We start from the raw sequence: 24,992 nt of genomic DNA on the forward strand, positions 1-24,992 counted from the left end.
GCCTCAGCTTAATGCAAACCAGGAGTGAATGTGGAGAAAGAGAGAGGAAGGTCTCCGTCCTCACTCTGTCTACAGGCTTGAGGGTCTCACGTTAAGTCTTGTTTTGTCCTTTTGCGATCTTATTCCCTAATTTTTCCCAACCTTAATGACGACGACATTATTTGCATTTTTTTTTTCACATGGATTCATGCATTTGGCTTGTTTCGGTGTGACAGCTTTGACAGCTTGTTCTAGCAACGCTTGAATGAATGTTATGAGTTGTCTGACCAACCAGTGAGAATGTTTTGCCGCTTCTGCACACACTGGCTTCTCGTCGCTGCCCTGTGGAGCCTCAGTCACTCAAGCTCATTGGCCGCACGGCGGAAAGTCACTTCCAGCAAGTCCAAAAGCCAGCTGGACCCCAATGTGAAGGACTGGGGAGACTATTCGGATCTCCTCCCGGGAACGGCGCTGGGACTGGGCCTGAATGAAGACAGACGACATGGACACGACAACAGAGAGGGTTGGGGATCGTCATCGAGCCTCGCTCCTGATTTAGATTTTCTCTCCGACTATGCAGGCAAGCAAAATAGAACGGATGCGTGTTTGGAATATTTGGTTGCGTCAGACGTCATGTTTCAGTCCCAATGAAATCCTCTGGGTAAACATGGCGCCGTAATGGACTGAAATCTCAGAGCAGCCGTCGAGTCCCCCTGCTCAAGAAGACTTGCACTAGACTCCTACTCAGCTAACAATTTATTTCACGAGTAGATGCGCACCCGCCATTCTCTTTTCTCGCCCGCAGGTAAAAAGCGACTGTGGGTAATGACAGCGCCCACTTACAATGACCACTACCTTCGTATGATGGAGAAACAGCTGGAAGACATGGATCAGGTTCTTGAGTCGTAAAACAAGGGATGGGCTTTGTGCACGTGCTCAGATGTTGTTGTTTGGGGGTTTTTTTCGGTCTCCTTCAGAAATCGCTAAACTGCCGTCTGGCCGAAAGAGACACGTTCATCGTCACCGTCATCCAAAACGCTATGATGGAAGGAAGGATCCAGAAGACGACCGTTCAAGGAGAGGCCACGGTGGAGACACTGGACCCCGACACTGTCACCAAGCTGCTGCACTATCTTGAGCTCACCCAGGTAAAAGAATAAAGACAATTATATCTGCGCGATCAGGGACGGTCCACTCATATGTCAAAAAGCATGATGTGCTACGGTGACCCGTAACGGTCCAATCTTTTTATTGGTTTCAGGACCAAGCCTTTCACATGTTGGTGCTGAAAAAAAACCTGAGAGTCAGCGAGCGGTTCCCCTACCCGGTTCGGGTAGAGGCGATTTTGGAGGTCATTGATCAATTGCCCATGAGGAAGCTGGAGAAGATAACCAGAAAAGGATCCAAACTGAGGTTCTGCGTTAACACTTTGTACCGTATTTTCCGAACTGTAAGGCGCTTCGGAGTATAAGGCGCACCTTGAATAAACGGTCTATTTTAACCCTGGAGAACACAAGAACCCTTTTCTTCTTTGGAAAATGATGAATTATACATTAAATGACTGCTATATGTTCACTGAACACCAATATATATGTTTTTCAAATATTCAACGCTTGAATCCTAATTTAGGATTACGGCCAAATTTGACCCTTTGGGATTTTAGGGTAGCATTTGAGTAGCAGAATTTATAGGGGCCAAATTTGACCCCGTGGGTTCTCCAGGATTAAAACTGTTTTCATATATAGGGTGCAGCGCATTATAAGATGCATCGAATAGAAGCTACAATGGTGGCTGCGGTTTCATTATGCATCCACTAGATGGAGCTACGCTCAAGCGAATACAATACAATACAATACAGATTTGTTTATACAGAGCCTTCAAAACCGCTGCAGCCACAACAAAGCGCTTTGCAGAACATTTAAATGACTACGTCCAAGATATGTGAATATTGATCCATATATAAGGCGCGTCGGATTATAAGGCGCACAGTCGGCCTTTGAGAAAATTGAATGCTTTTTGGTGCCCTTATAGTGCTCAAAATACGGTAGCATTACAAAAGAAAATACACAAAATGGGGGCGTTGAGCTTTATGTGAGCACTGTTTCACAATTTCGCAGGTGTGAAAGCACGAAAAAGAAAGTTGTGGTGAAAAGGAAAAAGATGATGAAGAAGAAGAAGAAGATCATTCTGAGTCCTCAGAAGAAAAGCAACCGGACCTCTGAGGTGACCCTGCAAAGGAAGCCCCGGATGGACAAAAAAGCCGTGCTGAAGAGTAAGATCCAGGACATTCTGAGCGGCAAGTCCAGGTTTGTTATTTGGAAGGTGCCGGCTGGGAGGAGAAAGGAGGCCACCAATGACGGCGGCGCTGCTGGCGGTGGCAAACAGGAAGAGGAAAAGAAGAATACACAGCGTCCTCCTGCTGTGTCAACAGGAAAAGAGGAAGTGAAGCAAGAAAGGTGATTTCATTTCAGATTTCTTTTACATTCACTCTCAAATGCAAAACTGTCACCAAAACTAACAAGGACCAAAAAAAACGATCGAAACATATGATTTCTTGTAAACCAGCTTTCATTCAACTCAACAAACTCCTTGGCCAATAGCAAGTACGGATTATGTTACCGTTCCAAGTAGTGGTGGGGGGACAAGGGTGCATCCAACAAAACATTCGTCTTTGTTACATTTCACTCCTCCATGTCCAAACTGCGAGTGAATGGCGCTCACGTGAAGCCACCATTTTACATCACGTGTCCCCTTTGTGCCGATTGTTTTGCAGGCCTGACGCCACATCGGACAGAGGGCCTAAAAAACACGCCGAGGAGAGTAAAAAGGAAAATGAGCAAAAGGAAAAATCCAAAAAAAAGGGCAAAGGGAAAAAGGGGAAGAAAGGGAAAGGAAGAGGCAAGAAGTCTCATAAAGAAGCAAGTGAGAGGGACAAAAATGCCTTGAAAGACTTTCTGGATCATTTAAAGGGGAAGAGAAGGTTGATGGTAAGAATACCTTAAACGTCACGTGCCGCACAGTTTACGGTGCTTGATCGTGCGTGTGTGTGTGTTTGTCGTCGTGGTGGAAGCTAATCTCAACCCCGAGCAGCGACGCAACGCTGTACGTGCAGCAGAGCGCCGAGAACGAGAAGCAGCGCTGTGAGCTGGCCACCCGCAAGGTCACCGTGGCGACCATCGTGGGCAAAGGCAACGACGCCACCCTCACGTTGCAGCACCCCCGACTCGGTAGGACGGCTCGGCACGCATTTCGTGGTCCTCGTCTAGTCGTATTTATGACAGATAACACGACAAGAATATTATTTTCAGACTATTTTTTTTATTCCTAAAACTTACATGGGATTCCCACAGCAACATACAACAAAAATGTCCTCATTTTCTCAACATAGTGATGTCGTCCTGCTTCCTTCCTATTTTATTTTTTTAATAAGAAGTCCTTTGAACTTATTTTCACAATGAGCTCATTGTGCATTATTTGCATTGAAGAGTCGGAGCCTCCATTCAGTGAGCTACCAGAACAGTTGTCTGATTCAGGCCTGATCTCACTATTGCGATCCCATCTGGGTTTGTCTTCGCCTGATCTTTTTTCCATGACCGTCACCGACTACGACATCGGGCCCAACGTAAGATTAAATTTGGATTCCATGCAAATTCCTGTATGACAATATCATTTACGGCACTGATGAAGTCCCCCCCCCCCTGCCCCCCAGAGAGTGTTTGAGGCGCCTCCATCAAGCCTCGCTATATTCGACTACATCGACAACTTTCCCTCAAGGCGCCCCGAGAAAGAAAAAGAAAGGAAAAGTCCTCCAGCGTGCGGAGCTGACAAGCAACAACCCAAAACTGAGAATTCCCTGCTAAGGTAAAGCAGGGTCCACACGCCCACACACGTACAACGAACGCCAAACGACCCAAATGTTGTCCAACATCATCCTCACACTGAGACTGACCCATCCACGTTAGGTTCGTGTCCAAGAGGAGACTGCTGATCATCTCTGCTCCAGCTGAGGACGACTACTCGTTTCAACAGCAGCTGTCCGCTCTCAACGGGCAAGAATGTCACCTTGGTTAGCGAGGCGCCGCACTCACACTCGGAGGCGGCACAATCTACCGAGAACCAATACAACAGCTGTATCCCAAAATTCTACTTCGACGTGTTTTGAGCGACATTGTCAGGAACATGTTTGAAACCGAAGGAGCAAAAATTCAATAAGACTTTAACTAGTACCATATTGGCCCGAATATAAGACGGTGTTTTTTGCATTGAAATAAGACTGAAAAGGTGGGGGTCGTCTTATATTCGGGGTCTAGACATTATACCCATTAACGACGCTAGATGGGGCCAGATATCATTGAAGCGAATGCTGAACTTGACTCCGCAGGCAAAAGTGAACCTCTGTCCCAAAGAATAAAAATAAAAATAGCGGTAGCACGAAGAAGAAAAATAAAAAATAGCGGTAAGAAAGAAAAGACGAAAGAAAATAAGAGAAGAGATAACAGAAAATGGAGAAACATAGCGACAATCTGGGGAAAAGTGGGTCGAAGATCGGCCAGGTTAACCGGCAGCTGAGAAGTTATGATGTAATTTACATTTCAAAATCCAGAAGCCATTCATTTACGAATGTGATTGCACTTTAGTTTACTGTACATATTAAAATGTTCAGATATTAAGATTTGAATGAGGCAAAATAACATGCTTTTTCTCTCAAATATATTGTTAGAATCATTAGTTTCAGATGTACTGTAATTATTTTCTGTATAAAAATTAATTTGGTGTTCAAAAACTCTTTTTTCAAACTTGAGTCTTGAAAAAGAGGGGGTAAGAGGGGGTCGTCTTATAATCAGGGCCATCTTATATTCGGGGCCAATACGCTAAGTTAACCTTGTGTATGAAATACGCAAAATAGATGTCCGCTGTCTTGCCTTGCCGAAAGTATCTTTGCTTCTCTCAGGTATTCGTCACATTGCCATGTTGAAGCTAACCGGGGTTGGAGAGAAAGCTTCCGGGACTGTTGAGCTGTTTCCGCTCAATGGTGATTGCATTTCCTGGTTTATGGTTGTCATTTCATTTTTTGGGGGGGATTTTTGCCTCCATCTTGAGAGGTTCTCCATTTTCTATTATCATATCACATACATCTGTCACCATCCCCTCCAGGTCGCAGTCAGAGTGAAGTGGAGCCGTTGTCCCGCGTGGTGGTCAACGACCTGCGCGAGCAGCTGAAAATCAGCAAGGACTACTTCAGCATGCTGGTGGTGGGCAAGGACGGCGACGTCAAGGCGTGGTTCCCCTCACCCACGTGGTCTCTGGAGAACGTATACGACTTGGTCGACTCCCTGGAGCTGCGTCTGCAGGAGGAGAAGCTGCAGAGACGGCTCGGGATCCACTGCCCAGAGGTGTACGAGAGAGGAGGAGGAGAGCGGGAACGTTACCACGGTTACGGGGGAGAGCGTCACCGCTAACAAGGAATGAACATCGGATCACACACGAGACATATTGGAAAACTTTGCTTGGAGAATTTTTGGATTCGATTTGGGAATGAATCATAGTACATTGCACGAGTGTCAGAGGAATGCTGGAATGGCAACACATGTGATGTATCTTTAGCCGGCTAAATGAGCATTAAATTAAACTGTTGAGCAATCAGTCATTCGCGCCCATCAACGTCGTTGTCGTTACAATTCTGTTGGCCTCTGACGGCCTCCCAACGCAAAGGCAGTTTGCAAACTTGGACATTAGACTGGAGACACAAACCCTCGCACGTTAGCTTAGCTTTAGCAAGCTGGTACAACAGAACGAGGGGGGATTTAAAACTTTAACAAACCCAAAAACAAAACAAAACACAACACTGGGTTCTATCATTGGCCAGCGAGGAATCCTGGCGGTCAAACTAAGTTATTTTAAACTAAAAAGGAAAACCCTTCCGTAAGTTGACGCGACTGCATTAGCATGTCGGTGGACACTGCGACATGTTTTCAAAAAAGGGAATATGAGGCTTGATAAAGCGCTTTGGACGACTTGTGTCCAAGATAAGTGCACTTTTTCAGTTGTTGGACTTTGATGTACGGCAAAAGTACATTTTGTAACCCATTTCAGTTGATCGGGATCTTCTCATCTCAAGTTTGAGGAATGCTGATCCTCCCAGGCCGATAGAAGGCCTACAAATCAGAAGTTCGCCACCCCTAATTGAAGGGAACACTTTTTTAAATTTTTTTTTACTTTATAGTCCCAAGCTGCCGGACACAGGCAAGAAGCAAAGTGGCCAGCGACAAGCAAACCATGAGATCAGCACACCGAGATAATAGAAAGTGTGACACATACACACACACACACACACACACAGCACGGGGCGAGAGAGGAAGTAACCCACAGCAGTTCACACTCACTCACACACTCAATGCTTTATATCGCTCTTTGACGTCCACTAATGCTCTCTCTCTCACTCTCGGTCAGGTACACAACCTCCCACACACACACACACGTACGCACGCACGGCATAGCTACTTCGTCAGACACAGGCGAGGCCAGCGGGACTGTTCTCAACATGGTGAGTCCCTCAAACGACATTAAAAACAATAGACAACTGCTAAGATATGTGACGGACCTTCAATTTTTATGACGTCAGCAGCTCGTTGAACTATTCGCTCGTGAGCGACAAGTGCGCAATTAGACAGGGTTTATCGGAATATTGACAGACTTGTAGGGTCAATGGGATGATTCCGCTATTTTTTTTTAAAAAAATTATTCATTGGATATTCAACTCAATCTGAAAAGGGAGCCATTTTGTTTCGCTTCTGCGTCTCTTTCTTGTGCAACTTTGGCCCTCATCTCTCATCAAAGTGGAAATAGAAACGTTTGCTTCCTCTTTGCTTTGACCAGAGAACCTGGCTCCTATCGCACAAAATATTTCATTTCAAAGCTGGCGTCTAAACTATCCTTTGCTATGCAGTGGTTCATCGCTGTGAGGAATTGACCCAAGATTCGCATTATGCGCAAACCTGAAAAAAAAAGGACAATTCGAAAAGTTTTTATTGTTTTTACAAAGCTATAGTTTTGTAAAAGTCTGCTGCATTAGTCCAAGAGGCACAGTTGCAACTTTCTGGAGCAACACATGTTGGGTAATTTTAGTTTGGGTTTTTTTGGGGGGGGCGGGGGAGTGGGTGTTGAGAAACAGACACGTGACGGAGGGTATTTTTTGACTGATTTCATTTCCCAGCTTGTCATGGGGATGATGCTCGTACAACTTTTTCATCAGGGGTAGGTGGATGTTCAATAATTTGAGTTTAAGATGAAGTTGTTTCATATTCCTCATGATTAAACTCGACCGTAAACTCCAACTTTGTATATTGAAAAAAAAACCAATTCCAAATGTAAATCAAATTATTTAGCGAATTCGAACTTGCACATTTTCCACAATAAGATTGGCAGCATTTAACAACAGTAAGGAAAGGTGTTTATTATTTGCGTGTTTATTTCTACTAAAATCAAATGGTGTGCAAATGGTAAATGTTGAAAAAAATATATATGGTTGTTGCTGCTGCCAAGGTACCGGCAGGGGGGGCATAGGTGCTGTATGCCATTTTTTCTTTCGTAATGACTTTCCAGTTTTACATTGAGGGGCCGCCGGGTGGAACAACAATCAGCGCACGCAGAAGTTGGAGCTCGTTTGAAGTCGCAAATGTTTTGCAATGACATCGCTGCCATGACAACAGCAGCAGCAGCTTTCCGTCCTTGACTCTTATCTCTACTTCCTCGTACTGTGTCGTACGCTCGTTTCTTCTTTGACTCTGCAGTCCAGTGCGCCTCCGCGTCCAAAGTGTCACCGCTCCTCTAAATCGTCCGCGAGCGTTAGCCTGGAGTTAGTTGCGTTATCGTTCTCTTTCCCGTTGGTTGCAGGAAAACAAGGCTGACGTCAAGGCCATCATGGCTCGTTTTCAAGCCAACGCCGGGGGCGCCGAGGAGAGCTCCTCGCCGTCACCGAGACACAAAGCGCCCCTCAACGTCACCCTCTCATCTGGTCCCGCCATACCGTCCAAGAAACCAATTTTGGAGAGTCTCTCCGGCAGTAATTTAATTCTACCGCCCAAACCCTCGTCTAATCTACCGCCCAAACCCTCGTCCTACCTTAAAAGCACAATAAAAAGTGACACAGAGGTGCCGGGAGCAAACACAACTAAAGTGGCGAGCAGATTTCACAACACCCTTAGTGAGATGACGGATAAAAAAGCTGTGTTTGAGAGAGGCCAGACAGCTCTGAAGTCACCGGAAGCAAAGTCTCCTGAAGTCAAAAGCCCCGTGCTGAAGCCCACCCCCCCAAAACCTCCTCTCAGTACGAGCCTTTCAAACCCCAAACCCCCCGGTCCGAAGCCACCTCCGGCAGGATCCAAACCAAGTTGGGTTAGAGAAGAGAGCGGCGGAGGCTCGCCGACCGAGCCCACGCCGCCGAAAGTGCCCCCGTTGCACCGAAAACCCAACAGCAGCATCGTCAAGTTACGGCAACAGAATGAGCCCAACACAGACAAAGCGTCGCCTCCGTCAAACTTCCTGGCGGCCAAAGAGGCTTTCAATAAGCAGAAAAACAAGTCCGAGTCAGACCTCGGCGTGGAGGCGGACGCCAGACCGCCTCTCAGTGCCAACCCTGCCGTCCCCCCTCCCAAACCCCCGGCCAGTAAAAAGCCCAGCTTGAGAATTCCGCCCAATGCCTCAATTCAGAACGCCGACACCAACGATGATGATTCCCCTTCGGAACCGAAACGCAAGCCGCTTCCAAACACGCTCACTTTGGGCCCTGCGCCCGCTAAACCGAAACGACCGCCCAAAGTGGACCTGGAAGACTTCAGAAGAGCTGCGGGGATTTTTCATGGTAAGTTGGACTAGTTGCTTAACTCATTCAGTACCAGCCAATTCTGGACCGAGTCTGAAAAGACGTTTAAAAACGTCTTTGGGAGTGAATGAGCTTAACTCGAAGATAAATTTGTTTGGAGTTGAAAACTTTTTTTTTTTTTTTACTGCCAATACAAGTCATAAAGGATTTCGAATTCCGACTGAGTGACTTCACTTGTTGTTCAAAGGTTTGCATTAGTCACATATTGACTTCCTCCATTTGTCCAGTCAAGTTCACTGTCCATTTTCTCTCCCGGCTCCGCCCCCTCAACGGCCGGCTCACTTTGTTTTTGCCGTATGGGGAACTTGTGAAGAAGGAAGCAGGGAGAGAGTTTCGAGCGAGAGCTCTGCTGTTTACAGACAAGACGAGATAAGGGCTGATGCCTTCATCAGATCGTTTATTTTCCCGTTAAAATTAAATCACCTGGATATTGATGAATTGCCAGTATCAATTATTGCTTGATCCTATTGCGTTCCAAATACAGTGACAAACTATTACCAAAGTCCAAAATCAACATCGAGCAATCCTCAAGTCGCCTGTCATTTTAAAAGCCGTTATAAGGGCTTTCTCGGCCCGCAAGTATACGCTCGAGATACTGCAATGTCGGAATACACATACAGTCACACAAATGTGTATGATTTTTTTTTTTTGTGACAGGAAATAACACTTTCAACAAAACAGTTCCCCCAACTGGCTCAGCCTCCGGTAACCTTGGCGCAAACCGGCCTCAGCCGCCTCGAAGTGCACTTCCAAGTCTGCCCCCGCGACCTTCGGGAACCATGTAATGCACGCACGCACGCACGCGCGCACGCGCGCGCACACACACGTCGAGAAACATGTACATTACATTTTCAACTTGTACCTTGCAGCGTGCACCAGGAAGAATTCTACGACGATGTCGACGCGGTCAAGATCAGCTCTTCCCTTCCTCCTCCTCTACCGCCGTCTGCAGGTGCGGTCGACACTGAAAAGCATCAAACGTGTCAAGATGTTTTGAGGATATTATTTGTCATAAAAATGACGTCTTTAATATCATGGAACGACTTTTTAATTTTATTTTTTTGTTAGTTCTTGTAAATGTTTGAACAGTTTCAAAATAACTATCGTCAGACATGTAGACATTATTCAGGTAAAGTTACAACCGCTACATTTAATTTCCTGCCACGGATGATGCTGCAACTTTGCGGTTTTTGCTTTTGGGCAACTCCATGCTAGAAATGATTTCGATGACAAAGTCCAACATAGTCGACCTTTGTAACATGTCAACTGACGTTTCAAACCAAATTTTTTTTTTTGGGCTCCCTTTTCAGGTCATCCAAGCCTGAGGCCAAAGGTGACAAACGCTTCACTCCTCCTTTCAATTCGATCCGAATCCGACATGTTTGCTACATTGACGCAACGCTTAACAGAATCATCACGTCATCATCATTCATCGTAAAGTTTGCTCGTCGTTTTGATTTGCGTCCACGCGTGTGCAGGAGGAAGAACAGGACGACGACAGCGGCGATATGTACGAGCCTCTTGACGATGCGTGGTAAGAGAACGTTTTGGGTTTTTGTTTTTTTAAACCAAGTTGGAGATTTTTCCCCCCATTCGGTTTCTGCTCGTCAACAGGGACGAACACGAGAAAAGGAAAGAGAAAGAGGAGAAACGACAACTGGAAGCCGAGAAGAAGGAGCAGAAGGGGCGAGAGAAAAAAGAACAAGAGGCCAGAAAGAAATTCAAGGTGAGACGCGACACCCTTTTGACACTTTGCCGGATAGCTTTGGAACTTTAACCTCCGATATTATTTTGGCACGTCAGCTGGTGGGCCCCGTGGAAGCGATCCATCAGGGCAAAGCTCGCGGGGACTGCAAAGGCAGTAAGACGGAGCTGGCGCTCAAGCGAGGCGACTGCCTGGACATCATTCGAGTTCAAGGCAACCCAGAGGGCAAATGGTTGGGACGAAAACAAGACGGATCCAGTATGTTATGGGGTTTTTTTTGTCCCCTGCATTATATTCCTCTGAATCAAAACCAAAATTGTGACTTATTTGCGGGGGGGGGGGGGGGGGTTTGGTAAAAGTTTAAGATTTTCGTGAAAAAAAACCTAAAATTTCATCATCATCAAAAAAAGTCGCAAAAGTTGCTTGCTCCTTTGCCAGTTGGCTACGTGAAGACGACGTCGGTGGAGATTGACTTCAACACTCTGAAGACGCAACAAGCTCAGCAGGGCTCCAGGTTTGACGTCTACGATGACGTGGACGTGGCCTCGTCGGACAGCAGGTGCCAAGTAACTTTCAAATCGTTCATATCGATTGATACATTTTTGTTTGCGTGTGTCTGGGGGCGGGGGCGGGTTGTTTCATTCCATGTCAAGTCAGGTGTATTCTGCTTGATTTTTTTTTTAAATCAAATAAATTTGCTTTGATATCAATATTCCAACCCGTTTTCTCTCCGCAGTGGAATCAGTGGACAAGGAGGTAACTTGGCTCACCCTTTTCACAGAATTTCGTTATAATTCATTTGACTCCTTATAATAAATTGTGAGTAATTCCATCCCCCCCCCTCCCCCTGCCACAGTGTTTTTACCGCCTCCCCCAGTAGAGGATGACGAACTCTATAATGACGTCATCGATCCGGATTTGGATGTGAGGTGGGTAATGCCAAACACTGACACGATGAAATAAGAACGTATTAAAAAAAAAAAAAAAAAAAAAAAATCCTCTGTATATATTTGGCTGTTTAGTCACCAACGGCCCAGGTTGTCCGTTCCAAAGTCGCTGGGCCTCCTGAAGATTTTTGAGCGAAACAGACGTCCAGTCAGCACTAAAGTGTAAAAATACACTCGGTAGTAAGGCCGGTTCTCAAACGTTAATCCAGCAATCTTTCACGTCAATCGCCCGAGCCGTGACGTCAAGGCGGAGAGAAGGAGGAGATGATGCCGCCTTCTGTTGATTTGACTCTTTGTCGACCACTGATGATGTCATTCACGTTGCATGAGATTGATTTTTATTTTTTTTAATTTAAATGGCTTGTTGTTTGTGTGCAATCAACTAATTGTGTTTGTCGATCACTAATCCGCTGATTACGTTGGCGGGACTGACGCATGACGCCGATCATCCGGAAATTGAGGGCATCGGCTGTCAAACAGATCGAGTCAAAGTGACGTGACCTCTTTCGGCAGATATGTAGGATAACTTTTGACATTTCTCCTTTCTTCTGATGTGCCAGACTTCCTCCACCCAGCCAGTTTACGGCCGAGGACAATGCAGGTATTTCAAAATAATTGTTTTTTGTTTTGTTTATTTAAAGAGAAAGGGGAAAAAAAAGGATAATTTGTGGATTTTTTGTTGCATTTTTTTAAAATAGCCATTCATCCATTTTTGACACTTCAAATTCTGTTCAGCATCGTGCGACGATATTATTTATTTCATATATCAATTAGGATATTTTTGAAAGTAGAATTTAAATACAAAAGGCTAATTTTGTTTGTGGTTCAATCCAGTATTAATTTTTTTCTGGGGGTTTTTTTCTATGAAAGGAAAAGAAGAAAAACTATTTTCAAATGAGTGTGATTGAAGTATACAGATATTTTTCTTATGCAAGTTACAAAACACGATAGTTCATCTTTTTTTTTTTTTAAATTAATGTCAACTTTAAAAATACATCTAGCAAAACTATTCAAATATGATTCTTCTATTAAAAAGCATCGAAAAAGATAAATAAAGGATCCAGTCTTGTTTTTCTTCCGGATAATTGTGGCAAATTTGGATCAAATTAGAACAAAAGAACAATTGTCTTTGTTTCGACGACCATTGTGTTCGAGTGCAAGTCGAAAACGAAAAGACGACAACCGAAAACCTCTTTCATCTGTCTGAAGTTGACGACGAGCTCTACTACGACGTCGACGCCCAAATCCAGCCGCCTCCGCCACCCATCAGCAGGTACAATCGTGTCATTCGGCGCTACTTTGTCGCGGCCTTTTCCCCAAGTTGCGCCGCCATTTTTGTTTCCTCAGCATTCCGTCCACGAGAGGCAGAGGCAAGGCGGAAGAGACTGACCCGAAAAAGACAAAGAAGCTTGAGAAAGAAGAGAAAGACTTCAGGAAAAAGTTCAAAGTTTGTATTTCTTTCTTTATATATATATGTGTGTGTGTATATATATATATATATACACTGTATGTAAAACAAATGGATGTCCTTGTCATGCAATATGCTTTCAGTATGACGGTGAGATCCAGGTCCTGTATCAGGTGACCGTTAGCCCCACTGCGGTGAACAAAAAGTGGGGCATCAAAGAGCTGGCGGTCAAAGCCGGGGAGAAACTTGACGTGATCGTCAAGCCCACCGACAACAAAATGATCTGTCGCAACGAGGAGGGCAAGTGTGAGTGCACAAAAGTATCGGGACACACGGCCGTTACACCGACTGGACGATGTCCGAGTTTTTTTTTTCCCCCCCGATGGCCTATTCTAATCTATGTGTGTTGTCCTTCACAGTTGGTTACGTTTCAATGTGTCATATTTGCATGGAGTGAGTAGCACAAATATTTTCACGTGGTTCACATATAGCAAAACAGGGAGCGACAAGTAAACAAGAAAGCTGACTCGTTTTGTTTTTTTTTAAATTTACAGCGACGGCGACATTTATGACGATATCGGCGATGGTATGTTTTTCCAATCAATCAGTCTCAAATTCTAAATGAAAGGAATTTTTAATCATGATGTCATCTTCCTCCTCAGAGTGCATCTATGACAATGAATGAAGAAGACTGCATCCTGTGTACATACCAAGTGTAGAACGTGTTATTTAATTGTGTTTTGGAAATCGGAGCTTGGCCTTTTGGCGACATTTTTGAAAATATAAAACACAGCAGTATTTACACCTTTTCCATTTTGTTTTCAAATGTTCTCAGCTTTGTGCACACATAACGCTTCGGTAACTTTCCCTGTAAAATACCTTTACAAGTTTAAATGTGTTATGGACTCTAAAATAATGTATATAGACTCATGTGACATATGTAATCATGTAAAAGTCTGTTTTTTTCCTGTTGAATAAATATGTTTACAAAAAAAAATCTATCCCTGTATTTATATCAATTATCATGACATGCATTTTCACAGTTCTAAAGTTCAGAATTAAAATTTTGCCTGGGCATAGGTGGAGAGCATGCACATCAATTTTGGTAGCGACAGATTGTAGTTTTGTTATGCGACATTCAGCTTTTTCTCAATGGAGAATGTCTACGAGGAGGAAAAAGGTTAATGCCCATGAAATCCGAAATACTGTGCTATATTTTCAGAGGTTGAAGTGGGCATAAGTGGAGCTGTGCAAATGAATTTTGTATCGCTTTTTAACAATAAGCGTTTAAGACTGTCGCTTCCTCAAATCTTAACATATTGGCAACATTTAAACACCGTTTCCTTCATTCAAGCTCTTTTCACTTGATGGTTTACAAAAAATTAATTTTGTTGTCACTTACCTTTTTTGCAATTAATTCCACATAGCGAAGCTGTGGTTAATTAACGTCAAAATCTAATGACAAACACAAATACATTGACTGATAAGCACAAATTCTTTACCTTGTTGCCACTTTCAACCGGGCTCGGTGTAAACTGTTGTATTCGTCGTCTGTGTATCTTTCTGTTAATTTTTATAAAACTCATCAGTTTGACTGGTGAGCACGTTTGGCCTCATCGTGCAGAGGTGCAGCGTTCGCGGATGGTTGTTCAAATCTGGCGTCAGGCTTTTCCTTGTGCCTTCAAAGTAAAAATTCACTCCAACAGGAAAATTGAAAATAAAAGCTTAAATATTGTAGCAAGTGGAGAAGATAAAAACGCTGTTTGTAACAGTAGCCATGCTTTACAAAGCGAATGTTTAAACTATAAGGTGTAATTTTTGTTCCTGTGCTTGAGGTCGAATTGTGGTTGTTGCGCTACACTATTCAGACAGAGTGGGGGCGCTGTATCCACTTTGAGTCACCAGAAGAAGAAAAAGGCGGAAGTGAATGTTCTTGTCTTCATCATGGCTCCCCCTGTAGCTGTCTCTCCGCTCATTAAGGTGAAACAAACACTTCTTTGATTATTCTAACGCGACTCCGTTTTCGTTACGGTACCATTCTCTCATTAATCATATTGTGATGCGTCTGATGTTCAAAGTTGTATTTTATTTTCGTTGCGTAGTAAACTCGTTTAAGTTTGTCCCACGTATGTCACTGCAATGACATTGAGGTGTTTTTCATATGAATACGCAAAACTACGCAGAAATTCTCGGAAAAATATTTCCCATAGTCTGTAGTGAACGACGGTGATAAGATCCGTGTGCATGTTCTTTTGGTAAATGCGTGCGTGTTTTTAAACTCATCCGACGGAAGGTCAATGAGGACTTCGCTAGCGTGCTTGTTTTTAAAGCGCAGTAGATTGCTGAAAGACAAATTTGGAACTTTATGGTGTTATTTGTATTAACACACATAACCTAATGGTATGCGTGATATTTTCAGACGGCCCGGTGGTCTGCCCTGTTGCTTGGCGTCTTGTATGGCAAACAGAGGTTTGGTAAGTTTATTAAGCAATCCTCTTCCTTTCAGTACAGTGATGTAAAAGGAGTGCAGTCGGTGTAATTGCTTTCACCGGCCGTAGGTTCCCTACCTCTTCTCTACATCAGAAACATTAATTATCACGAGATATGGCATCACAACATTGTTATTATTCAGAGTACCTGAAGCCCATCGCAGAGGAGGAGCGCAAGGTGGAGGAGGCTGAAAAGAAGGCCCGAGAGGAACAGGAGCGCATTGCCAAACAACTGGCCGAAGGTAGCATACGACTGACATCATCACTCGATTTATTTCCTTCCATTTCCTGGTCTCAATGTTTCTCCTCCTTCTGTCTCCACAGCTAATTCAGACACCATCCTCAAGTGAGCCATCACTTCCTGTCTGCTATGTTCCAAAATGAATAAAAGCTGATTATTTTTCATGTGAGGTGATGAGAGTGTTCATTGGGATGCAGGTGTTTGTGTCCTTGATTTGAAGGCCGGTTGTAATCCTGGCGTTGTTTAGCAGCAATAATCCCAGGATTGGGGTCAACCGCCAGTAGTAGAAAGTGCACTGTGGACATAAGCACTCCTCTCTAAATTGTCAACAGTAAAAATATATTTGCTTTATTAGAATCTTTGTGTCACACACTGAGCATGCGGCGTTCAAAGTAGTTAATGAAAAAACTATTTTAATCTAACCACTGAGACAAATTGTTTTCCACAATGTTCCAATGTATTAAAATGCACCCGTACAGTGTTACTGTGTCGGTATTTGTCGAAAGGAACCGTTCGTGGAAAGAGCACACAGGAATCCATTTTTAGCAACAAGGGTGTATTTACAGTAAGCTAGAGTTGACAAGCAACCCCAAATTTTGGAACATACACTCACATCCCCATATGTACAGTACATGCACACTTACACAGTCCATGTATGCAAATATTCGACAGACTAGAAGATGCTTCTCTTGCTTCCGATTCTTTCTGCTCTTTCCTGAAAAGCACCAATTTCCCTGCAGAAATTCTATGGGACCACGTTTGCACGCACGTCCATCTCCCTGACTTATTTTTTTCTCCCCTTCCTTGGCGGAGACTACAGTGGTCATCAAATTCTCCTGTGAGTGTTTCAGCAAACCGAGCAGGTCTTGGAGCCTCCCCCACCGGCGTTATCCGCTGTTGGTCAAAGGCAAAATGTTACTCAGAATCATGCTGAGCATTCAATCACACAGAAATACGACTATTTATGATTCATTTTCTCGCCGCACCTTTCCTGGCTGCGGCTGCCTGCTTCGCCGCCTTCTCGTCCTCGGTGGCTTTGAGTTTCGCCTCGTACTCTTCCTTTTTGGCGTTCCACTCCTTCCTGTTGTTCAGGATTCCATCCAGCATGGGTTGGATTTGGGGGTGGAAGCGGGAGAACTCCTGTGGGAGGGAGGAGAGTACAATTCATCCTGTTATATGGTTTGATTGACAACTGGTTTATCGAACCAGTCAAATGAAGCTTCACCTTGTAGACAAACATGCAGACAAAGTCGATGAAACCACATTGGAGTTTGGGGAGCTCTGCTGCTTTGTTCCTGTCCATCATAGGCTGGCGGATGCAAAAGTACACAGAATTAGAACTATAAACGCATTCGACTAAGGTTTCGTCCACTTGTTAATAATGCACATGTACAGCTTTGTTTCAGTATTGTACTTGGCAGATGGTAAATGTATTCCATTTTGATGAAGCCGGCATCATGTCAAACTGGAAATCCTTGGTTGTCACCAGAGGACAAATTGTTAAAAATCGATTTTGCACATGCAAAGTACACAAGTACGGTTTTCTGTTGAGCAGATGAGGTATGTGTTGTAAAAATGGGAGGACTGTAAATGCGAATGAATGCATCACAGCATGTCCATTGAGAATTCTTACTCATTGTTGAAATCATTTGCAATGACTTACAATGGGTTGTTGCTCCAGCACCGTCCTCTCCAGGTCACCTTGCTCCCAAAACTCCGCCGCCACGGACAGGGCAACCTGCATGACGCAAACACACAGTGAGTACTGCGGAGGTATTTCAAGAATTGCACATATACGCCTCACCTTGCTTTGCACTTCCCAAGGTTTGGTGATGGCCGACAAGTCGCAAGCGGTCATCATCATGGCCCTGCAGTGACAAAACATTTATGAAAGGCTTGAGACAATGAGCAGTAACATTTTTTGGGTGTGTGTGTATAGAGTCCACTCACATGACGATCTCCTTCCTGGTTGTTTCTAGAGACATGAAATCAACCCACTTCTTTTCATCCTCATACGTGTGCGAAAGGTCCACAATCTTTTGGAACATGGTCCTCTTTCTGGCATGCGAGAAGAAAGGATGAGCACTTATTCCCGCATATTCTTGGTGGTGGTCTACCCCCGCCCCCATATGCGTGAGAGGGGACTAAGCATAACGTCGGCTCACTTGAAATAAAGAGCGAGATCAGTGGCGATGATGGCGATATCGGTGAGGTGAATGACGTGGTCCATCTGCCGCCTGTTCAGGTTCTGGTAAATGTTCAGTGACTACGGGTGAGGGAGGAAAGGAAGAGCTGTACGTTGTTGGGTTTTCAGGTTCAAAACATGCACATTTAGTTTTTGTCATGATATACGAAAGAAGTATTGGGATCACATAACATACCAAAAAAAGTTTTTTTTTAAAAAAGGTACAGTTAGCTTGTTTACAAATGGCTGTCGACCGGTCCGCTGTACGTTCTCACCTCATCGGACAAGAGAAATTTCCCGAACTCTAGATGGTGCCGTTCCAAGATGGAAGATCCGTGCAGCTTGGCTAGAGGGTTGCCTGATCTGTTTTGACGTGAACATAATTCGGATTCTTTCAAAACAATGTCATCTGGATTACACATCCAATATATGCTAATCGCTACCACCCCCACGTCGTTTTCAGAAACACTGTCGAGCCATAATACTGCACATTTGTAATTGACAGGTGATTAATAAGACTAACGTCAGGTAGAAAGTTCAGCAAGCAACACTTACTTGACCTGGTACAAATTATTGGTCCCTCTGTGGTCAATGTCATGAAGGAAGCCTGCTGTAATCATGGCCATGACCTCCAGGTCGGTATAGTACCTCTTCAGCAGTCCGGTCTGGAACAAAGATGCAAGTACGAAAGAAATCCCGCTTTGCTTTTTTTTTTAAGGCTGAAGAGGCATGTAGTAAAATACCGTCAAAAGCGTGAACATGGTCTGCCCCACGTTGAAGCCGTGGCGCCAGTTGTGATAAGTGATTCTCCTGTAGCCTTTACTGACAGAGTACATGAAACGAACCAGCACCTGAGGAGAGCCGATGGAACCGCGATGCTCAGAAGGAATCCCAAAATGTTTGATGAGACCAAGTACGGGAGTGTGGACAAATCACCTCCTGCGGGATTTGGAACTTCTTGACGACGCCCACTTCGTAGTACATCTGAATCCCGCACTTGACCAGTTCCATCTCTGTGCAGTTGAAATCCGAAAAGCGGAACTCGTAAATCTCAAATTTCTTGATCAGAGGTGGCAGGGCTTTTTTCTACAAAATAAAAAGTCTTTGACACAACTGCATTCAACCCGCTCGAGATCCCGTTGTTCACCATTTTACCAAGATATTTTGAAGCTCTTCCTCTTCACACTCCCATGGTTCGCAGTCATACAGCTCTTGGGTGTTCTGGGAGTGGATAGAAAAAATTTATGTTCGTACTGGCTCTTGAATTTAATGCGTTTTTACTGCTAACCTTAATTCCGAAAAGAAAAACCTTTCACCATAACGCTAATCCCTGTATTTGAACTTTGACCTCTAAACAAAGGAGGTTTGCCCCATCACCTATTGTCCACTTACAAAAATGTCCTGACATCTCGCCCCCTAAAGATTGTCTCATTCCTACGGGAATTGTGTAATGAGCTTTTGTGTCGTTTTGATATGCAGGACGTTTGTTTTCTTGTTGACTACCATTGACGGCTAGAGACGTCAAAATGTTTTACCATGGGCTGGCGGTTAATGAGTTTTAATAGGGAGACTCCACTCTCAAAATTGTAGAACTGAAGAATCTTAAAACATCTTCAGCAAGAATCTGGTACTGACCAGGATATTTTGAATTTCATCATCCCGGCATTTAACATGGTAGAGCACCATGTCCTGGGCAATGTCTTTGCGGTTCTCCAGCTTGTTCATTTTGTCATACGTGTCCGTGTTCAGAGCTGACCAGCCCAGGAACTGGGTCAAAGCCTTGGAAACAAGCGACACCAGAACAATCAGGACCGGTACAGAAAATTCAGCGGAATATGGAACGGCGATCTGAAAATATCATACCTCCATGAGCTGCTCATCTTGATCGTCAAAAGGCTTTCCATCTTTTCTGTTGTAAAATGTCGCCACGCCGACGATCTCTTCCTTTTTGTTGACGATCGGGAGGGAGAGAACATTCTTTATGGTCCATCCGCTGCTGTCCAGCGGCTCTGTCTGGATCATACAAACGACAAAACATATCGTGCCCATTGAGCGGCACATTGACACTATTCCTTTTCACGACTGCGCCTCTCCTACCTGGAAATCAAACGTGTCATCCGCCCCCGCATTCATAATATTGCAAATCTAAGGAGGACAAAACCAATAAATAGATTGCTCATGAAAACACAGAGCAAAGACCATATTGCTGTAAATGGAACTCACTAAGCCACTTTCAGCAACATAAGTAGGCAAACCGCTGCTCAAGGCCCAGTGGTCTGCCGGTGGATTACTAGATGACAAATAAAGATGTTAGTCTGATCTAATTCACAGATATTACAGTACATCATATGCATTTTTAAGGACAACTAGGCATAAACTCCCAGATCATGTATTTTTTATAAAATACATTGCGGTCCCCATTTCAATGGAATTTCAATGGCATCGAAACCAGCCCGAGGAGCACCATGTTATTTCCAGTTTGATCACTTCGTAACCATCGTCAAACTTGTACGCAAAGGCCTATTTGTGTTTTTATTTTGTTTATATATTTTTTGTTTGTGTGTGTTATATTGTATATCTAGTTAAAAGTCTAAATAAAAAAGGCTTTACTCACGGTATTACTTTGATATCTTCCTTCCCATGTAGTATGTAATCAATTACTTTGTAGAAATGTATTTCCTTAAAAATAAAGAGAAATATTTAGCTTATCGAATATGTGTTTTTTCATTCTGGACAATACAAAAAAAGAAGTACCCTTCCGTCAGGAGTTAGAGGTCCAGAGTAAGGAGGTTGCTCTCCCATTAACACTGGCCATACGTCAAAGAACTCCTGAAAGACAGAAACAGAATTACGTTCGGCTCAAAAAGAAAAGAAAAAAAAAACGATGGAAGAGCAAAACATAGAAAACTCGCCTTTTCCTTGGTCATGTCAAGTAAGCCAACAGAGTAGCGGTCACAGTTGAGGTAGGCTCGCACCGTGTACAAGGCCTTGTGGAACTGTCGCTCGATGTCGGTCAACTCTTCGAACACTTTGTTGGCAGACCATAGCAGCAGCTGGAAAACGACCACTTACTTTTTAAAATAAATTAAAAGCAATTCTATAGCGTAGAATTGTAGCTGATTCATATGCCACAACAGTTGATTTATCTCATGGGGAAAAAAAAAGATGCAGTATTGAAGGTGCAGTGTGTAGAATTTAGTGACATCTAGTGGTGACAATAGAATGCAACGAGCAAAGCTCGAAGCAATCGGCCTTATATGGCGACTTCCGTCACTGTCCTGTGCTTCACCTGTCCTTTACGGGTTTCACAGTTGTGGAGGTAACTCAGGTGGTAGATCTTCAAGTTCAAAGTGGCAATTTTCAGATACTTTAAAAAGAGCTGCAAAAGAACACGCGTGCATGATTACAAAATGTTCTACAGCTACAAAAAGTCAAGCGAAGTGGGTCTCACGTCTTCATCCTCATTCGTGAAATGAGGCCCGGTGGTCTTGTTGAGGGCGATGATCACGGCCACCAGGTCTTTGCCGTTGAGGATGGGCGTGGCCAGAATGTTCCTGGTCTTGTAATCAGTGAGCTCATCCACAAATGAGCTGAAGTACTGGTTCTGAAACACAGAAAATACACAATATTAGTTTTACTGTCATATGATAACATGGAGTAAACAGTTTTATCGGAAGGTAACAGTGGTTCAAAATAGCCATTTTAGCATCAACGATGAAATACTGCTAGTGAATATGCTTTGCGAATCAAGTTTCACGACAATGGGATCATCACTTTAATTCAAATATTACCTTTGTACAGAATTCTCAGGAGTGTCCGTTTTACACAGTCTGGCACATTTCAAAACAAACAGCTCAAACATACAGTAGAGGAGAGGCACAAAATGTTGCTAGCAAAACATCATCTTCCTAGCCGGCTGAATTTGAGCACCAAGATTTGAAGGGGGACCACTTAATACAGTCAACTAACATAAAAGATTAAAAATGTATGCAGACACGAAACTAGATCTGTCGTACATTACTGCTGACGAAATACTCGGGCCGTGTAATCCACTCGAGCAGAGCTGCAAATAAATGGATTATGTCTCACAAGTGGATTAAACCTTCACTTGGTCAAATATAGCTGCATGGCTGCATTCACCTGCAACTGGTTTGTCTTGGCTGAAAAAGTGTTCACAGGGGCCTCAAATTATGATAGCCGTCTACTTATATATCACCTACATTGTGTATGTATGTACAGTATATAGTTTTTTTTTGTGTCTGATTTAGCTTGACTTGGAAGTCTTATCAAATAAACATCGAGGTAGGTGGCTTCGTGTCAGTTTGCTGCCACCTGTTGGTCGTACCGAGTAGCGGTTGGTCCGCTTACCTCTTTGACATCCTTCATGTTGACCGTCTTCTTGGTCTGGGCTACATGGCCAACGATCCCCAAGTCCAGTGGGTAGACGATCTCGGAATCGGGCGGCACGACGCACTCGTCCAGCTCAGACTGGGTGTTGACACCGAAGAGTCTGGTGGCCAACTCGCCGATGCCGTTCCTCTGCCTGTACATGAACAGGCTGCAGCGGTCGGCGTGGATCAGCGCACTGATTCTCTTGAGGATCTTGAAGACCACTTTCTCCATGTTGATGTTCTCCTGCATGTCTGTGATCAGGTCATACATGATCCGACTTTCCTCCACCTGGGGGGGAACAAAGGCAGCGTAATCTTCCCGATTTGGGTTCGGATGCGTGTTTTTCAGTTAAAGTAGTCAGACTACCTGGCTGAGTTCCTGAAATTGGCTGAAGTCCACCTGCTTTTCCGGGAGTCCAGACAGCTTGGATATGTCGCTTTGAGTCATCTTCTTGGCAAAGTACTCCTTCGTAAAAGCCGGGTTCCCTTTGAGGAACCTTTCTACATCCTCCTTTTGCACGCCCATCTTTCCCGCCGCGTCCTCTTCACCCAAATGACGGCAGCCTCTTCAAAGGCAACAACAAATCTCTGGCTTTGACCTTTGCTGTCACGATGCTACCTCCAACTATGAACCGACAAGGCTACCCGAAAAGCAACAAAAAGCTGATGCAAGATCCACTTTAGGCCTTTATCGTAATCCAAAATGGGGAGGCAAAACGATGGTATAAAGTGCTGGTTAGAAGTAAAAATAATAATCCCCCTCCCCCCTGTGTACGCGTTGGATGAAGAGCCCTGATGAGAAGGCAGAGGGCTGAATGCAAACAATCCTCCTGCCCTCAGCAGATACTTGGAAAGGTTAGCAGGGGATCTACCTAGTCAGGTGATCATTTCCGAGCCCATATGAGCCCCACAGTGATCGTAGTCATCACAGGAGTATCAACCAATGACTTGGACTGGCTTTTGTGCTCAACGGGCCTCATTTGGATCCAAGTAGTTATCCTCTCCACAGCCACTTCTTACAGCTCTTCTGGGGGTGGATTCCGAGGCGCTCCCAAGCCAACCGGGACGCAGCATCTCCACGATGTCCCGGGTCGTATCCGTAACCTCCTTGCTGTGGGATATGCCCGGAATGCCAGGGAGGCGCCCAGGAAGCATCCTAAGCAGATCCCCGAACCACCTCGTCTCAATGCAGAAGGGGGAGCAGCGTCCTCGGAGGACTGAACTTCTCACGCTATCACTAAAAGAAGATTCTGGACACCCTGTGGAGGAAACTTATTTTGTATTCATGATCTTGTTCTTTTGGTCACAACCCGCAGCTGCGACCTTGTGACCGTAGGCGCTTGTTTATGCTACTCCAAGACATTTCTCCCATGATGGGGATCAATAAATTTTTTTATTCCGTGTTGAAAAATAACTTTTCTAGCAAGGTAGAGCCTCTTCACGTACATACATTTCTGCCGCATTGGTGCTGTGCTTTTGTTCATTGTCTCGTCTTTCAATTTTGCTCGTCTCTTATGGCCATCTCACGCAGGTCAGTGCAAGCTCTTTAAGCGCTTATCAAACAAGACCTCCTCGAGCATAAACCCGATTAAGTTAGGACACGGGTTGATTATCTCTGCACCACAACTGCCTGTGCTGTTCTAGGTGCCCTGCCTGTTGTTGTTGTTCACACCTTTGCATCACAAGGCTGCGGCAACGGATTGTGTCAACAAGGTTTGCATAAGCGCTTCTGAAAAGGTCATATTAATAATCTGTTTCCACTATAATCAATCACAACAGTCCAGGAGCGTATCCGTGTTTTGCCTGTTTTGTTTTTTGCCTAATTTGTTCCAGGCTGAAACTGATGCCATCTAACACAGTTCAGGAATGAACCGAGTGGTGATTGTATCCCAGACACGTAGTCAAAAATCCGTAACAAAAATATTTATTTACAAGAAAAAAAACGCACTGACAGAGTATAAACAGAAATGGCTGCTCAACGCATAAACAAAAAGCAAGGTAATAGTAACGCCGAGAATATACACAACATGACAAGAGCCCAATTACATGAACACAAAACAAGATCAAAGACAAAATTACATCAATATTTACTACCAAGGAACTCGAGGCAAAAGCGACTACGACGAGAGGTCTCGAAAACGACACTTGAGGAAGAGCAGCAACAAGATCAATAATCCGACTTGGCAGTCCTTAAATACATGGCTTCATCATGATGATCAAATTGGCAGCAGGTGTGCAAGCTGGAGGAGAAGCCCTCCATTGCCACCTGCTGGAGACACGGTGGGAACAATTCCAACCACCGCTCACCAGCTGCAGTACAAACAATGACCACCAGGTGGGATCAAAGTCATACTTGAGTACTTCACCTTTCCTTTTCCACTCCCTCGGTCCTGTCTTTTCCTTCTTGAGTGGGAAAAAGCATCACCATATAGCATTAAAAAATACAGTATGTTGCAGAATTAATTATTCTTTAGTCTTGACACCCCATTCAATAGTTAATCCACAGAGTGCCGGAAAGGTTACAGGACTGGTACCACAAAAGATAATATTTCAACCCCAAATCACAAATTAGCAGTTCTTTCTTCAACATGATTAGACATAGCAGCTTTTTATTCAATCGCTGCAGTTGCACAGTGAATCTATTTGCGTCCGTGAGCCGTTTCAGGCCCACACAAAACGGATTAGAGCCCAGAGGAGAAAGTAGATCGCCTGACTTGATTGGCTTGTGTGTCGTCTGTCTCAGCGAGGACACTGTTTACTATGTTT

At 44.2% G+C, this 24,992-nt stretch overlaps 3 protein-coding genes and 1 long non-coding RNA gene across 7 annotated transcripts; 3 read left to right on the top strand and 1 right to left on the bottom strand.

The window, feature by feature from the left end:
- Positions 1–47: 47 nt before the first annotated feature.
- On the top strand, positions 48–5,626 carry ccdc80l2 (coiled-coil domain containing 80 like 2). The gene is made up of 12 exons (XM_086135045.1): positions 48–559; positions 785–873; positions 957–1,127; positions 1,241–1,392; positions 2,097–2,435; positions 2,753–2,966; positions 3,050–3,206; positions 3,465–3,601; positions 3,689–3,840; positions 3,942–4,045; positions 4,931–5,011; positions 5,134–5,626. The coding sequence occupies exons 1-12, from the start codon at positions 280–282 to the stop codon at positions 5,436–5,438; spliced, it is 2,181 nt and encodes a 726-aa protein (XP_085991171.1). The 5' UTR covers positions 48–279; the 3' UTR covers positions 5,439–5,626.
- Positions 5,627–6,367: 741 nt separating this feature from the next.
- On the top strand, positions 6,368–13,921 carry fyb1b (FYN binding protein 1 b). Of its 4 annotated transcripts, none has more exons than XM_086135658.1 (19): positions 6,368–6,523; positions 7,873–8,839; positions 9,518–9,641; positions 9,730–9,812; positions 10,171–10,193; positions 10,339–10,394; positions 10,475–10,586; positions 10,664–10,823; positions 11,004–11,124; positions 11,302–11,321; positions 11,422–11,494; positions 11,588–11,674; positions 12,073–12,113; positions 12,722–12,785; positions 12,860–12,959; positions 13,064–13,226; positions 13,340–13,373; positions 13,475–13,506; positions 13,583–13,921. In XM_086135658.1, the coding sequence occupies exons 1-19, from the start codon at positions 6,404–6,406 to the stop codon at positions 13,603–13,605; spliced, it is 2,403 nt and encodes an 800-aa protein (XP_085991784.1). In that variant the 5' UTR covers positions 6,368–6,403; the 3' UTR covers positions 13,606–13,921. The 4 variants fall into 4 exon arrangements, 3 of the variants coding, with proteins under 3 accessions (XP_085991784.1, XP_085991785.1, XP_085991786.1); XM_086135660.1 differs by lacking the exon at positions 6,368–6,523 and adding an exon at positions 7,155–7,233; XM_086135659.1 differs by lacking the exon at positions 11,588–11,674.
- An 889-nt stretch (positions 13,922–14,810) lies between these two features.
- Positions 14,811–15,814, top strand: LOC147191608 (uncharacterized). The gene is made up of 4 exons (XR_015103398.1): positions 14,811–14,900; positions 15,340–15,394; positions 15,553–15,651; positions 15,734–15,814. It is a non-coding gene; the product is annotated as an uncharacterized LOC147191608 (long non-coding RNA).
- Positions 15,815–16,189: 375 nt separating this feature from the next.
- LOC147191609 (rod cGMP-specific 3',5'-cyclic phosphodiesterase subunit beta-like) lies at positions 16,190–23,131 on the bottom strand. Its single transcript, XM_086134152.1, has 23 exons — positions 22,594–23,131; positions 22,204–22,515; positions 21,287–21,439; positions 21,125–21,214; positions 20,748–20,888; positions 20,590–20,664; positions 20,450–20,514; positions 20,059–20,125; positions 19,933–19,980; positions 19,699–19,848; positions 19,471–19,614; positions 18,991–19,056; positions 18,772–18,921; positions 18,579–18,686; positions 18,391–18,500; positions 18,111–18,198; positions 17,816–17,916; positions 17,601–17,708; positions 17,455–17,518; positions 17,314–17,388; positions 16,876–16,959; positions 16,637–16,790; positions 16,190–16,544 (listed from the first exon to the last, which is right to left on the bottom strand). Exons 1-23 carry the CDS (start codon positions 22,750–22,752, stop codon positions 16,498–16,500), a joined length of 2,559 nt encoding a protein of 852 aa, XP_085990278.1. The 5' UTR covers positions 22,753–23,131; the 3' UTR covers positions 16,190–16,497.
- Between the last annotated feature and the right edge of the window lie 1,861 nt (positions 23,132–24,992).

This window comes from Hippocampus guttulatus, chromosome 17, assembly GCF_054856545.1.
Source record: "Hippocampus guttulatus isolate MCC_2025c chromosome 17, RoL_Hgut_1.0, whole genome shotgun sequence".
NCBI lineage: Eukaryota > Metazoa > Chordata > Actinopteri > Syngnathiformes > Syngnathidae > Hippocampus > Hippocampus guttulatus.